This window comes from Mus caroli, unplaced genomic scaffold (genome assembly GCF_978045245.1).
Source record: "Mus caroli unplaced genomic scaffold, Mus_caroli_1 scaffold_9, whole genome shotgun sequence".
Lineage (NCBI taxonomy): Eukaryota > Metazoa > Chordata > Mammalia > Rodentia > Muridae > Mus > Mus caroli.
Genome location: NW_028227264.1, coordinates 1070459 through 1087500, shown reverse-complemented (window position 1 = coordinate 1087500; position 17042 = coordinate 1070459). Strand labels below are relative to the sequence as shown.

The 17042-nt window shown below is 43.9% G+C and overlaps 1 protein-coding gene across 4 annotated transcripts in view; it reads right to left on the bottom strand.

Annotated features, from left to right (window-relative positions):
• Plekhg1 (pleckstrin homology and RhoGEF domain containing G1) overlaps nt 1-17042 on the bottom strand; it is a 227981-nt gene that overhangs the window by 130595 nt on the left and 80344 nt on the right. Inside the window, exon 1 of one of the 4 annotated variants that reach the window (XM_085842591.1) lies at nt 3949-4066. The exons of the other annotated variants lie outside the window; for them this stretch is intronic. Within the exon in view, the coding sequence (XP_085698717.1) occupies nt 3949-4066 (118 nt within the window). Of the gene's footprint in view, nt 1-3948; nt 4067-17042 lie in introns of those variants that run through there. 4 annotated transcript variants of the gene reach the window in all.

The following is a 17042-nucleotide window of genomic DNA, read 5'->3' as shown; positions in this document are numbered from 1 at the left end:
GGTGCATGATTCTGAAGAGCTGGCTGCACGTCAAAAGTAGCACAGCGCAGAAGCGCAGATGTCCCCACCATCTGCCCCACCCAGCAGCACTAGGTGCTAAAGCGGCGATTCTCAATCTGTGGGGCAAGACTCCTTTAGGAGTCACATTTCAGCTATCTTGCATATTAGACATTTACATTATGATTCATAACAGCAGCAAAATTACAGTTATGCAATAGCTATGAAATAATTCTATGGGGGGTGGTGTTTCACCACAACACAAGGGACTGTAGTAAAGGGTCCCAGCATTAGGAAGGTTGAGAATCACTGTCCTAAAGAAATGAGCCAGAGCTTGGCAGATTTCTTGGGTTGACCTTTTAAGATTTGTTTTATATTTTGTGTGTGTGTTCATATATGCATGCACACGTGCGTATGTGTGTTTGAGTGTGTGTGTGTGCATGTGTACATGTGCGTGTGAGCACAGGGGACTGAGGCAGCAGATGAAGCAGCTATGAGTTGCCCAACTTGTGTGATAGGAACACAACTAAGGTCACCTGCAGGAGCAGTAAGCCCTGCTCCACCCTGGGTCGACTTCTGATATGAGACAGTAGAACACTGATGTTGTATAACTCAGAACTTTCTTATATTTACTGTAAAGCAGTGGCCACTCTATCTTTTCATGTCAAAAGAAAATACCACTGTTGTTGGAAAAACTAAAGCATAAAGAGCATATTCACTTTTATTTTAAATATCTTTCCTGGCACCTAAGAGAAACTTTAAAAGTTATTTTATCTAGCCAGGCATAGAAGTACAAGCCCTTAATCTCAGCAGGCGGATTCCTGTGAGTTTGAGTTCAGGTTGGTCTACATAGTGAGTTCCAGGACAGCCAGAGCTACATAGTGGAAGCCTGTCTTTAAAAAAGCAAAACAAAATGAAAAAAAAAATCAATTTATCTCAAAGGGAATATTTTGCCTAATCTAGACCAGACATTAGAGAGAAAAAGATTCTAAGAGATGCTTTATAGAGCTGAAAGTTGGGGCAAGGTGGTGTTTGCTGCAAACATGAGGATCTGTGTTCAATTTCCAGAGTCCACATAAAAGCTCAGTGTGGCATTAGCCCTAGGGGGTAGCAGTAGAGGCAAGCAGATCCCTGGGGGCTTGCTGTCCACTTAGCTCAGCTCCCATCCCTCCACCCTAAGGTCAAGCGTGATGAAGAAAGATGCTCACCACTGAGCCTCCAGCATCCACCTGCCCCACATGTGTGCACACTACTGACTCCGGCACACACTAAGAATGATTTATCTATGGCTCTTTACAGAACTCACTAAAAATAAAGACCTAAGAGCTTCTTTACATTTTGAATATAAAAATATCAGTGGAGTTTTAAAATGAAACTAAGGAAGTTAGAATCAGCATGAGCATTAAAGCAGTATTTACAATGGAGAGAATGAAACGGAAGTGAATTAAACGAGTCTTCATGTTGCGATGAAGGAGAAGGGATCTCTGTTGTAAGTGGATGGCCTGAAACATTAAGCCAAGTGACATAAGCCAGAAAGGGGTGCATATAGGACAATTATCCTTATATGAAAAATATAGAGTAGCTGAACTCAGAGACAGGAGGCAGAAGTGAGGTTACCCAAGGCACAGTAAGCTGAGAATAGTCAGGATTGATCACTGGCCCAGGATATTGGCAAACTCTGGAAAATCACAGCAGTGGTCACACCCTATTGTGGACATAATGGATGCTGTGGAACCGAACTGTACACACACATAAGAACAGTTAAGATGGCAAATTTTATATTTCCTGTATGTTCTATAACAACTTTAAAAAAAGTAACAATGCCATATACCAGAAGCCAGTGATGGCGAATGGGTGAGGAATGAGTGAGGCTTGGGAGTTATACCTCAGTTAGACTCCAAACCCATACTGGTATAGGGCATAGCTGGGTGGGAGGAGAAGGTTTAAATGTTCTATGTTCAGCATGGCAACTATGACTGACAACATATAAGTGCAGAGTTCAAAATAGCCAGCAGAGAGGATTGTGAATGTTCCCCGCAGAACAATGACAAATATTGGAAATGCCAGCTACAGCAGCCTGACTTGACCATCATGTACCACCTTTGTATATTAATACATCACAGCAGCCTGATTTGACCATTATATACTACCCATGTGTATTAATACATCAATATACCAATAAATATATATAATTATGTATTTAAAAATTTAAATATCTTCACATACTCATTTAAAAAACCTCCACCCCTGACGTGTTTTGTTCCCTCACAGGCTCTGGATACTGTCACAGAAAGTTAGCAAATTTTGCCAGGAGAGTTTGGGACAAGAGAGAAAAGTCTGGCCTTAGAACATGGGAACTTGCACTGGGGCCTGCTTGACCAGTAAGGAGCTCCGGAGGCTCCTCCTCTGAGCTCTGCTTCCCAGGCTGAGAGACAAAGCAGCAAAGGCAGGTGCTTAGCCTTTGTACCACCATGACTCACACTCGTGTTCCTAATGAGTCCCTTTTAGCAGGTTAGAATGTGGCCTGGCCTTAGAGCTTCTCCTACCTTCTGGATATCTGGCTGAAACGGTTTCTCTCTTACAACAAAAAACTTTCTCTCTTACAATAAATATATGTATACTATTTAAAAGTAGTTTTTGTAAGACATTTAAACGTTTGTTTTTGTAAGACAGGGTCTCCTGAGGTCCAAGCTGGCATCCAACTGGCTGAAGATGAACTTCTGTCCTACTTTCCAAGCACAAGGATAACAGGGAGGCCCTACCATGCTTGGTTTATGTGATGTTAGGGACTAGAACCCAGGGCTTCCTGTGTGCTAGGCAAGTACTCCATTAGCGGAGCTACATTTGCAACTCTGGTCTGAGTCTTCTTGCAAATACTTAACCGAAGAAACATGGGCCCAAGCCACTGTCACAGCTATACAAATGTCAACATTTAGCTTTTATACCTCTGTAAATTGGTAGTAAGTAGAACTGGATGGTCCACACCAGTGCAGGAGGATGGGGGTCAGTAGCAGTTCAGACAAGGATCTTGAATTTGAGGCAAGCCTGGGCTAGCTAGCAACTTCAAGAGACCTGTTCTAAAACAAAACGAGAAGAGGAGCTATGTAGATCAAGAGCGTACCATATCTAGGAAAAACATCTGGAAATCCTTCACTTTCAACACGTGCCGGGATGAAAGAGTCATTCCATTTACTGCTTAGGAAGCTCTGGACTCAGGGTCAGATAGAAGCCATTTAAAGGGCAGCCGGCCAGCTCTGAAAGCTCCTGGGAGCTTGTTGCTTCTGGGTGCCAACTCGCTTCCGCAGCTGGCTCTGAGTCTCTCCATAGGTCGGCCAGCAAGACCAGAGAGTTCTAAGTAAGCATCTTTAGAAGTTCAAGGTCTAGACAGAATAGAATGAGGTCAGGTATTTATTTCAAAAAGCATTTTTTTTTTTTTTTGTGGTGAACATGCATTTCAGAAAGAACCACAGAACCTTTTGAACCAGGTTAACACGAGGCTTGCATCTCCGTCATCCGCTCTATTGTTGCCCCAGAACAATAGTAATGAAATGGAAAATGAGTATAGATAGTGGGAAAACCAGGAGCTAAGCACTTTGTCCATTTCCCATATCAGAATGGCGTCGGAATAGAATCTAGGCTAAAAGCTGCCAGAAGCCAGTACCATACCTTCTCCCTCAAACCTCTGAACACAGTTCCACTTTCAAATGGAAGCTTTTGAAGAAAACGAACACGGGAATAAATAGCTTTTGCTTTGTGCCCTGTGAAGGTCTCTAGGTCTTTGATGAGGAAAAGGAATACATCGCCCCTTGAGTGAGTTATACAGAATTTATATAAGCCAAGAAAACAAACCAGACTGTAGAGCTGTTACTTGTAAGCCAGGAAGCTTGTGTCTAGCTCCCTGAATCCCGTCATAAAAAGTTACCCAGTCACATCAAAGTATTAAGCACATACCGTGAATCCGAATCCCACCTTGTCTCTGTGGGGTGGTTGGTTTCAATTCTGCTCTTCTAGGGGAGCTCCGATTCCTCCACCCCCTGACCAGTGTGCCCACCATGGTGGTCGACAACATGTTCCTATGGTCCTGCTGGGGTAAAGGGCAGCCTCCTTGGCTGCCACCGGCAGGCAGGAGGATCATGTCCTCCTGGGAGGTGCTCCACCCAAGGGAGACAGGCCTGGGCAGTTCCTCCCACCTCTGTCCTCCACCCACATCCGAATCTTGCCTGTGTCATGAGACCTCTCTCAGGAGGCTCAGGGAAAGTATGGGAGAGGAGACAAGAAACAACAGACAATAGCAAAACTTAAAAATGAGACTGAGGCACAGAGGCAAGCAAATAGAAGTGCCTATCTCTATGTATGATATGGAATTACTTTTGATTTTTTTCCCCTTAAAAGTAAAGACATTTTCAACATTGAAAAATGGCTGTGAGAGAGGTGAGGTGGAGTCTCTACCAGTTTGCCTCAGCCTATCTTTCTCTACCATACTGGGTATGAGATTTCTCTATCTCACTTCCATTTGACCCCTTCTCCAGGGGACCATCCTTCCACCTCAACAGAACTGGTTTACAATCTGAGTGTTTACTTTAAGTATTATATTGGTCTTTTAGGATGGAGTGGTTAAGAGACTTAGCAGTTCACAGCCATGTATATTCTCAAAGCCTTTTCGAAAATGAGCTTATTGCAATGGAGTGATTATCTTCTTTTATGAGCTGGCTGGTGGCCTCTTTAAGAGTACTGATACCACACTAATACCCCATGCTGACATAGGAGCCCCCTACTGGCCAATATGTGAGGTGCACACAGGTGAGAACAAGATCTGCATTAAGCTGGGGGGTAGGGGAGAACCAGGTAAATAGTTCAGAAGATAGGTAAACTACACAAATCTCTTGCACTTGACCACAAGGTTTTAATTATTGCTTTTTATTTATTTGTTTGTTTAAAGGCAGTATTTCCATAACCACATATCAGTGTTTTAAGGGCACACACTTTACATATGCCATTTCCATACTTAGTTAGCTTAGTACTACTTTGATTCTCACCCAATCCTGTCCCATTGCCTTTCACTATAATCACTAACACATGTTAATTCTTACTGTGCCATTTCTGTGTAATCCTTTCAAAATGTCATGAAATGTTGGCATCATTTGTAGAGAAGGGAGGTAGAAATGGAGGATGGGAATTTATAATAGCATGCAAACGAGAAGCTCTGGGGTCTATTCACACCACACCTCGACCCCAGGGTTAGATCAGGTCCCAGGGTGAGGTAGAAAGGGCATTTGATAGGAAGTATGGTTCCTGGACCTCCTGCCGTCCTCCTGTGGCGGTGAGCATCTCCATTCCTTTTTGGAATGGTGTTTCCTTGGACTATGGGTAGCTCTGGCCACAGAGTACTGAGCTGAGCTGTGGTGGGCTCAGAGAGAGCTACTTATAGGCCAATGCTACCTCTCTTACAGGGAAAAGGGCGATGAGGTTTCCACAGAGATCAGTTCCTACCACACCCAGACTCACAGAGACAGGCTTAACCTGCCTTCAGATGGGGCTACTCCCTGCACAAGGATGGTGGCCTCCAGAGAAGGATGGCATTAGAGCCAGGATGGGCACTGGTGGAGGCCCTGAGGCATGGTCCAGTGTCTCATTAGAGGACAGGGTAAGGAGGCAGAAATATGGCTGTGTGTTACTTGGAGACCTATCTCTTTGTGACCCCCATATCCAACTGTAATGGATACAATAGGCTGCGAAAGGAGCTGTTAGCATCACAGGAGAGACTCTGTCCATATACAGAGAAGTCACCTTTGCCATGCTGAGGGTGAGTGGAAGAGACAAGGGCAGAGCTAAAAGCGAAGGAAGGTAGTAAGCCCAGAGAGCATGACTAACTCCCTCCTAGGAGCCTCCTCTCTAATCATTACTGCTGCTATATCATTGAGAGCTTGGCTCCAAAGGGCATAGAATATATAGGGCTTGTGTTTAAAGCTGTTTTTTAAAAGCACAGCAAATGGCTCAAAATCAGACATTCTGATCCCTGCAGAGCCACTGTTGACAGCCACCAGAGGGGATGGAGAAGTTCATGAGGAAGGCAACTAATGAGGCCAGAGGATGTGGCAAGGACAATTCTCTAACCTCCACCCCACCCCTCCATCCTCCTGTGCTCTCATCATCAGGAGATCTAATCACAGTCCTTCAGAAACACTAAGCCGTGCTTGCTCACTGTTGACTGTTGTTGCGTCTGGTCTGCCTTAACCAACTGGCTCTTCCCCAGCCTCACTGGGCCTCAGAAGGACTTCACGGGCTTCTTGGGACTCTCCCCAAGGGGCTCCTTCTGGACAACGTTTGGCACAGGGCCAGGAGGTCCACAGTATCTTCATTGTCTTTATCAGTGTTTGCTCCCACATAGTACATCTAGCTAGCACATGCTATGTTGTGGGAAGTGACTCCATTCCATGGTCCAACGTGCATGGACACAGAGCTTATGTCTCTCTACACCCATCCTTTATCTCTCTAGGACCCTTGCTTGCTTCCACTTTAGGTGTTACCCCAGCAGCAGGTGCTATCTGTTAGCATCACTTATCTTTGCTCTGCTCCACAGGCCATTGTCATTCCCATGGTTCTCTTGCTTGTGATGTTTTAGCCCAGAACACACTTTGTCAACATTGTCCCACCTCTTCTAGCCCCACACAGAACGATACTCTCGATACACTGAGAAGGGTCCTATAGGTACAGTCGCTCAGCGCTTAGCAGGATGCTGGCCTCTGTTTGCTGGCGGCAGCAAATAGACCCTCAGTAGCCATAGCCTCCCCCACAGGAAGCTGAGCAATGACCATGACTACTGTGAGAAACAGGGACAGGAAGAGGAAGAAGAGTAATGTCCTGCCGGAGAGGTCAACTCCACCCTTCCCAGTCCATACAAAGGTACTTCCTTAAACAGGTCACCCTGCAGCAGAGCTGAGTTCTTCTACCAAGATATAAGGTGAGGACATGAGATCATGCCCCCCCCCACCCAGCTGACTTTTTTTATGAACAGATGCTCATCTGCGTGCATGAATGTATGTGAATGCATGTGTGTATGTGTGTGTGTGTATGTGTGTACTGAGCTCACAAAGTAGTTCGTGGGCATTTGCTCCTAATTTCCTACAGTGATAATGATCTATTAACAGCCTTTTAGATTTATAGACCTAAGTACTGCCTCACCCTCTGCAGGGGATGAGGGCTGAATCAGACCACGTACTTTTTGGAAATTCTTTAGTACTTAATGTGACTCTGGACACCAGGGGCCTCTTGGCAAATGCTGATCGAAGGGATGCCAGCTCAGCCAGAATGAAGTGGCTGTCAACTGTAAAATCATGTGCTAAGCTGTAGCAATTAAGTAGGTCTGCTGTCTCTAGCAAATATTTGACCTTCTATTATTTCTGGAGAAGTTGCTGGATTGAGGGTAGGACTGTGGGCACATATAGTTGTCCCTCAGTACTGATTTTTAAAAATTATTTATGTGAATGGGCATTTTGTCTGCAAGCACATCTGTGTACTGCAAGTGTACAGTGCCTGCAGAGACCTAAAGAGGGTGTTGAATACCCGGGACTGAAGCTACATACATCTGTGAGCAACCATGTGGGTTCAGGGAATCGAACCTGGGTCCTCCAGAAGAGCACTAATCTCTCTGGCCCAGTATTGATGCTTTCTTTTGTTTCCCTTGGGCTGGTACTGTATGCATTCCAGGTGTCTATTTAACACACACATCTCTCAGAGGCCCTAATCAAGAGCTGGACAGGTGTGTGTAAAACAGGGAACTAGGTTTTGTTTTACAATTTGATTTAATTCCCAGTGTTCTTTTCCTGTGTGGAGGGGGTTGCGCTCCAGCTCAGCCTACTAGATGAGAAGTATGTTGATGCTTGCCTATTGTAAGACATGGCTGTCAAAGTTAATAATAAAGGTAGGAAGGAATATAATCTCTTCCTTACTTCTGTGTTTCCAGTTCTCAAATTGGGTCAAATCTGATTAGACAGAAAGGTCTTTGCTGCTTTGACACTGGACCCCAGCATGTGACAGATTGACTTCAGGACATGGTATCTGAGGAACACAGTTACTCTGGAAGATGAATGCTTCTGGCTGATGCTGTCTAGTAAGCTTGGGCCATTTGCTTTTACCATGGTAATCTACACTGAATGGTTGTAAGCTACAGTGAGTGTTTATACTCTAGCAGCTGGCTTCTGCTGTGGCCTGTGGGGAGCTCAGTGCTAGCTTTCATAGTAGATTTTAGCTTATACTGACATTGACCCGAATGATGAGCCCTGCCTTGAGTGTCTTTCATGGGCTGTAAGGTTCTCTCAAGCAGGGTTTAGGCCTTACTCTGTAAGCACAACAGTGGTTTCACAAGGGCAATATGGCCCAGTACTGGGATAAATAGCTATACAAGACAGGCTGTTTTAGGTGGCCCTTGATCTATGCTGGGTTTTTTTGGGGGAACAGATATAGCATTAACTGTAAGGAAGTTATGAAGAAAGAAACTTGATTTTGACAGGCCTTTATGGACATCAGGGATGGGCAGGCTTTGACACAGGGTGAGGCAGCAAGCTCTGTCCACATTACAGCAAGCTCTGGGCTTTAAATGGTTAATGCCCTTGTCTATCAAACTCTACCTGGGCAGTGTTGGAGTCCGTTCTGCATTCAGGGCCAGGGGAAACTGAGGAAGTATGCAACTGCATTCGTGGCAGTGGGTTTTCTACTTGATGGGCCATACATCCCTCTCTCTTGCTGAGTTCTCTCAATGCAGTTCTGCCCTGGACTTGGCAATGGGTTTTGGAGCAAAGGAAACAATAACTGTGTGCCCCCAGGTGTTCCAGGGTCTAGGAAATACACCCGCCTTCTTAAAGCAAGATGTGCAGTGATTGGTCTGCATGTAGTTCTCAATGTGAAGAGCATCCATGAAGAAAACACAGCATTTTCAAAACAGAGAAAGCTGAAGCTTACTCACGTCCTGTTTCTAACTGTGAGGCACAGCTTGGGCTGATCTGTTTGGAATTAGGTGCTATGCAAAGTCCACCTGATCGTTACACTGTCTCCTACTGGCCCATCAGACAATCCAGGCTTCAGTGTTGAACGGCCATACACAGGAGAAAAGCAGGGCAGATGTGAACTTGTGCACAGTTTCTGTTCACATGAACCAATCTGGGGGGGAAATCACTTGCAAGTTCACTTAGATTTGCTCACAGACAAGTTCGCCCACAAGCATCTGCCCTCCTTCCTGAATGGTAGGAGCGTGTGCCCATCAAAGCTTCGTCTAACCCTCCCTCCCTTTGACATAGGGTCTCCTCTCCCAGCTGTTAGCACTTTTCTTTGAAATTCCATCCCGACTGGCTTCCCCACTGCACCAGCTCTGTGGATGCTGCTGCCTAATCCAGTTGGTATTTATGAGTCTCTTTCTCATATAACTTCTTGGCAGCATCTGACACGTTTGGCCACCGTTTCCCTCTAACCTGCGTCTCCTCCTACCTCCACTGACATCCTTTCTCCATCTCTCTTGCAGCGTCAACTGGAACTCAGCCATTCTCAGCTTAAGTGTCTGAGCACGAGTTGGGATAGCCAAGTGACTGCTCCACATCTCACTTTGAGATTTTGAAGCGAAAGACAATGTAATATGCTCACGATGGAACACAGTCATCTTCACAGCCCAGTGTCCCAGACAGAGACTGGCACCACCACCTGTTCTCTGTCTGCAGGAAGAGCCACCCACTGTATATTTACTCCTTCATTCCAGTCAAATCCTTACCACCCCCACCCAACCTTTTCACTTCTTAATTCTCCATTAGCGACTTGGCCATGATTAATCTCTACCAGGCTCTTGTGTACTAGAGGAAGGGTCTAGTAACCTGTCTCCAGGAGGGACAGAGAATTGCACTGTGACCTTCCAAACTGTAAACTTGATGTCACCCCACCCTGGGCATGATTCTATGCCTTCTCATTTATTCTTGGATAATGATAAAACCATCAATGTGTCCCAACCCATTCCTCCTTGCTAGCCTTCTCAGCTTTGATCCAAAGACCCTCCAAACCCATTACTCCTTTCCAGGATTCTCCAGCGCTCACATTCTCTCCATATCACTGGTACCCACTGCCGATACTGCTAATCTGTCAGAATTTGCCTCAGAAACTGCCTCCTCAGGTAAGGGTTTTTTTCCCCCCCCTACAAACCAATAACTCATTGGTTTCTAGTCATTTACCTGACTAGTCTAGCATACACTAAGGACACTGAGTGTCCTTCTATTTATTCATTTATTTAGCCACATCATTTTCTCAGACTGTGGACTGGTACCTGGAATTTAGTACCTATGCAATGAAAACTTGTTGAATGAATGAATGAATGAACAACTATGATGCACAAGAAACTAGTATAATTAGTGAATAAGATATTTCTATCATCACTACAGTAATTTAAAAAAAACATACTGTTGTTTATAATTAGATACTAAGTTTTGGTAAAGAAAGTCCATAATTTTCAAATCATTCCCATGGGAAAACATGATTTGTTTGATGATGTTTCCTTATTTTATGGTTTCTTCAGAGAGTTGGGGTGAGGTGTGAGATGCCTATATTTATCTCCAACTTGGGTAGAATATTTGTACCTTCTCTATCCTTAGACATGCTGTACTGATGGACACGGGCATCGAGTTTGTGAAATCTAACTGTGGCTTAATATTCATTGTAACATCGAAGCATAGAAGATGAAGCCATGTAAGAACTGTTTAATTTGCATCTTAGGAAAGAAGCATGTCAGTGGGCTGGACCAGTTGTTGCTTAGTGGTTAAGAATATGGCCTGTTCTCAAAGCAGAGCCAGATTTGCTTCTTAGTGCTGACATTAGATAATTCACCCCTGTCAGTCACTGCAGTCCCAGGGGAATCTAATGCCCATTTTTTTACCTCTGTAGGCACCTACATGTGCACGGTACACATACATGCATGCAGGCACACACGCACACACCAAACACAGATCACATATATGCATGCAGGCACACCCCACCCCCAACACACACAAAAATAAACATCTTTTAAAAGGCACAGAAACTTAGAAATAAAGGGTATGAATGAAGCTATCTCACAGCCTAACCTTTATAATATATTATATTACAAAAAATATTTCTATCCATTTTCTCTGCCATATCAAAGGAAAAGACTGTATAATATGTCACCTTCCCTTATACATAAAATTTAGTAAGAACTTGTTTGAGATATTGATTTTGTAGGAAACTGTCTCTTAATATGCCTTTTTATTTTATTTTTTTGATATTTATTCTTTTTTTTTCCTCACTAATGAAAGGTGGTGGGTTAAGATTTCTTGTTGCTTTACAGTTCAGGAGTGTTCAATGATTTAGAGTTTCAGAGACAACAGTGATGTCCCTACATGATAAAACCACCTGCTCAGTCACGTTCCAAAGACATCTGAAAATGTTTGTCCTTGATTCAAATACTTCTTTGTCTCTCATGGTTAGAACAGATTTCAGACAACACCTTAATATTTGGCAGCTGGACAGAACCATCTGCTCTAGCAAACCCTTGTTAATTGTAATTCTATCCTGAAATTTGAACCCTATAAAACCCAGGGACTCTCAGTTAGGGTGGTAGAGAACTGTAAGCCAGAGAATGTGCCAATTTTTCTCCCTCTCCTTTAAGAGTATGTGGATTAATTACAAGGCGCTGATTGACTGGGATTAGCCTTCATCCTTGCCTGCACAAAATTAATTCCTACCACTTACAACAATTAGACGGGGTCAGGATGGGTAATTCAGGTTAAACTTAATATAAAAACCCTGCTTGCTGGGGCATCTGAAGTTAACATGAGTCTGCTATGTGTGGAGGGTTATTTAAGGTATAAGGAATGGGTCTCTTTCTACTTGTTCTCTGGGATGACTACAGCTTATTTAGACACTGGACAATGTAAGCTCTGTTGGGGGTGGTTTAAAAACACTTGTCTGCAAAGAGTGGAAACCCTATTTACTTTTGTTGGTGGGAGGGGGCTACATCTTGTCTTCATGCAGCAGCAAGCACACATACCAACATTCATCATTTAAGGACATGGAAATAAATTGAAAACCTGTATAAACCCTTACTCCTGCTTAAAAATATTTGGTATGGACATTTTAATTAATGAACAGCTGGCTAGGAATTTCCTAGCAAACAAAAGTTGGACAATCCCAAACAGGAGCTAATTCCTTTTTATAGGGACTTTGCTGTGACCTCCAGTGGTCCATGCCCCTCCTCTCTTTCCTTTTCTGTTGTGGTTCTCAAATACCTCAATCCCCAAAACCTGCTCTAACTTTTGCATGTTTCTGTCTGTAGCTATTGCTATTAGCAAAATAATAAAAGAAGATATCCCTCTGGTGGCCCATCAAGGCACTAAACATGCTAAACAAGTTTGTTTCGACTTATATAGAAAAGAAACTGTGTAGATGCCACTATTCAGAATATAGAACTCCTTCTTCTATTACCCCAATCTTTCCCACAGGGACATACTCCAGGTGTTATAGAGAGCACACACAGGCCTCCAATCCATGACATGCAGTCTCAGTTTCAGATACTTTCTCTTTTATATTGTACCTGGTGTCAGTAACTTATTTGAGTAATTCTCAGTGTTTTAACTTCCCACTAGAAAAATGAAGTTTTATCTTTGGAGACAAGAGATCAAAACTATCCTAGGAGAAGGATGAACGATTCAAGACCCTCTGCAATCTCTCAAGTAAGTTAAAACTCAAAGGGGAGGCTGAAGGTGTCTTTTGCCAAATCCTCCATGCCACACTGCAGATGCTGCACACAGCCTACGGTACTGTGTGTCACACCCTCTAGTCCTGGTTCTGCTTCTCATGCTGTGTTACCACAGACAAGTCTTTGTACCCTACAGCCTTGCCCCCTGTTGATTACTAAATAGTACCAGGAGTCGGGTGACAAAGTGGGTAAGGCAGAATGGAGGACCTCACCAAGGGCTTGTTGCGATCAGGTGGGAGAGAGAATATGGGTCAGATTAGATTCACACAAAGAATTTCCCTCACTTTCTGGCTAACACATGCTGAATGCCCAGCACACCACCTGTGGGTTATTATAACCTAATCGTCTCACTTTATTATGTCTGTTTACATGTAAGTTTTGAGTTTGCCACAGCATTTTCAAACAGTAAATCATTTCCAAGTTGTATACACATTCTATAGGAGTATCTGAGATGTAGGCTAGCATTTGCAACTGAAAACAAAAGTGAAACCAGGCACCTCACTCCCTACTGATCTACAGCCATACATAGTAAGTGTTGGAACTTGGCTGGCTGGTGACGCTCCATCCTGGCAGGTGTGCCATTCTCAAAAAAGAGCCTGACTCTACCTTCCCTTCATTGGAGTAGGCTGGTACTGAGAAAGTCAGAGTGGAGAGAGGTTGTGCTCTGATGGTATTCAGTCATCATTATTTGAATAAAGAAACAATAATCCAGGTACCTCAAAAGACGAGAAGAACTGCCTATCTGAACCTTCTGGTAACTTTAGAGTTACCATAAAACCCCTTTGCAACCCTTGTTAATTTTTCTCTCTTTAAACTGGGTCCTTAAGTTCTCACCTCCATAAGTAAGCATGGTATCCGAACTATAATTTAAGCTTCCTGTGATGATTCAGACTTTTCCTCCAGGAAGGAGGAGTCTGACACTTGCACTCCAAGAAGACAGTGGAGGAACACAAAGGGTGACACCCAGCAGGCTTTTATTCTTTTATACATCACGTTCTCATGGCTAGTACCCAAGGGCAGAGGGAGAGAGGAGATTGGATGCTTTTTATAAATCAATGGAGTTTACTAAGCAGTAGTTCTTTTTGTGTATGTGTATACACGTAGGTGCATATGTGTGTAAGTGCATGAGCATGTGTGGAGGCTGGTGGTCAATGTCAGGTTGATGTCAGTGATCCATGTCACATCCCACCTCGGCCCCCCCACCCCCCGATATTTTCTTTATTTACATTTCAAATGTTTTCTCCTTTCCAGGTCTCCCCATCAGAACCCCTCATCCCAGCCCCCACCCCTGCCTTTACAAAGATGCTCCCCTACCCACCCACTACCATCCTCCCTCCCTGGCATTCCCTTACACTGGGGCATTGAACACCTTTAGGCCCGAGGATCTCTTTTCCCACTGATGTCCAACAAGGTCATCCTCTGCCACATATGTGGCTGGAGCCATGGGTCACTCCATGTGTATTCTTTGGTTGGTGGTCCAGTCCCTGGAAGCTCAGGGGGATCTGGCCTGTTGACACTGTTGCTCCCTCCATGGGGCTGCAAACCTTCTTTTTGACATACTAAATTTGAAGCTTGCTGACTTGGCTACACTGGCTGACCAGCAAGTCCCAGGTGATCTACTGTGTTAGATTCTGCAGTACTGGGATTACAGCTATGCTTTTGACTTGGCTATTAGAGTTTGAATTCAAGACCTCATGTGACAAGTTCTTTACCTACTGATTCATCAGTCCAGCACCCCTCTTCCCAGCATTAGTTCATTAAGGGCTCTGTGCTGGAATATAGCATATTCTAGAGTCAACTGAGCTGAGAAGTGCTCTCGATCACATTTAGACATTAGATAGCAATCAGTGTCTACAGATAAGGAGACAATGAACTGTGTCTACACAGGAACTCCATAGAAACCTTGGAAATCTTTCCATGAGATGGTGGGATGTTAGCTATACTTTGCAGAGTTTACAAACCACACAGAAGATCTGAAAATAATTCAGTGCTTATATATATATATGTTTAAAGGGAAGAAAGAGCTAGCATTAGAATGGGGCGAACATCAAGAGTGTCTTTGGAACATATCTCTGTGGTGGTTTACAGTTCTGCTAAGGATGCTAAAGGCTAATTTTCTGTGGCACTAGGACCTCAGAAGTGAGCCAGATTCCTGTTCCCACACCTACATTATGGAACCAGAAACAGAGCGTCCAAATGCACATCAAATAATCTTGCTTTCTGGCAGACTATGAAAAAAAAAATCAACCCCGGTGTTTGAAGTTGGCATTTGTTTACATAATGCAACCAGCCATGACTGCCAAACACAATAATTAAGTGCTTTACAAGTGCAAATCTTGCCAGGATGTGTAATTTGGGGATAAGTACAGAGTTGATATGCAGCAGAGAGGGCTGAAATACTTAGTTTGCTGTGCTTGGAAGCAGATATGCCAAGGACCTGCAATACAGGAATTCTGGAGGACCAGAGCCAAAGGGGCTTCTTATTCTATTTATTGTTATCTTCCTTTATCCATACATGGTGTTCTTTCTTACCTTAACTTGGAAAACCAGGACTTCTTTGGTCAGAGAGATGGCTTAGTGGGTAAAGTGGGCTTTACAGCATGAAGACCTGAGTTCGGATCCTCACAACACCAGTAGTGTATGAACTGGAGCATGGAGGTAAGCATATATATCCCTGCCTCTGATGGGCAGAGCCAGGGTAACCCCAGGACTTGGATGGTCAGCAAGGTTAGTCAATATGGTGATCTTTAGGTTTAATAGAGACCTTGTCTAAAAAAATTGTGGAGAAGAGACTGGAGAAAGACCTCTGGCCTCCGCACATACCCACATACCTACACATGCACAGCCTTCCTCCCTACTGTGAATAAAGGCACCCTCCTTTCACATTACAGCAACCCCTCCACCAGTGTAGCAATGAACTTACACATCTATAGAAACAATATAGAACCATCTTTCCCCTTTCTCCATATCTTCAATTATCAAATAGTTCTGATACTCTCCTATAGCCCCTAAAACCTACTATTGGTGAAGTAGGGTCAGTTTATTGGCTGGTAGTTACAGTAAATAGTTAATTAGGCCTCTCTCCAAAGGACAGAACTTCAAAAGCCATAGTAGAATCATCTTTAATCTCCATGTCCATGCATCTCTGCAAACAATACACAACCCCTTTGGTGCCTCTTGGGAAATTAGAAAAAGCAGAGAGGACGGCAGCGAGACTTTGCATAGCACGTTTCAGTTCTTGGTACCATTAAGGCATCCATGACAGAGTCAGGTTTTCTTATTCTCTTCAGATCCAGGTCTCCCCACAGAGGGGTCTCGCTGACAGTTGCTGCCGTCCTCTCTGCTTTTTCTAATTTCCCAGGAGGCACCAAAGGGGTTGTGTATTGTTTGCAGAGATGCATGGACATGGAGATTAAAGATGATTCTACTATGGCTTTTGAAGTTCTGTCCTTTGGAGAGAGGCCTAATTAACTATTTACTGTAACTACCAGCCAATAAATTGACCCTACTTCACCAATAGTAGGTTTTAGGGGCTATAGGAGAGTATCAGAACTATTTGATGATTGAAGATATGGAGAAAGGGGAAAGATGGTTCTATCTTGTTTTAAAAGGTAGTAATATGAAGTAAACACACTAAGGTAAAGACTTTATTAGATATTTTCTTCATTTACATTTCAAATACTATCCCTTTTCTTCTTTCCTAGTTTCCTCTCTGAAAGTCCCCTATACCCTTCCCCAGGCCTGCTCCCCAACTCACTCACTCCGGCTTCCTGGCCCTGGCATTCCCCTGTACTGGGGCATATAATCTTCACAAGACCAGGGGCCTCTCCTCCCAATGATGGCTGACTAGGTCAACCTCTGCTACATATGCAACTAGAGACACAAGCTCTGGAGGTTACTGGTTAGTTCATATTGTTGATCCTCCTATAGGGTTGCAGACCCCTTTAGCTCCTTGGGTACTTTCTTAAGCTCCTTAATTGGGGGCCCTGTGTTCCATCCAATAGATGACGGTGAGCATCCACTTCTGTATTTGCCAGGCACTGGCATAGCCTCACAAGAGACAGCTATATCAGGGTCCTGTCAGCAAAATCTTGCTGGCATATACAATAGTGTCTGGGTTTGGTGAGTGTATATGGGATGGATCTCTGGGTGGGGCAGTCTCTGGATGGTCCTTCCTTCCATCTCAGCGCCAAACTTTATCTCTGAAACTCCTTCCATGGGTATGTTGTTCCCCATTCTAAGAAGGAACAGGTAAAGACTTCTTCTAACACTTTATGAATTATCTAAGAGGTGGGTTCTT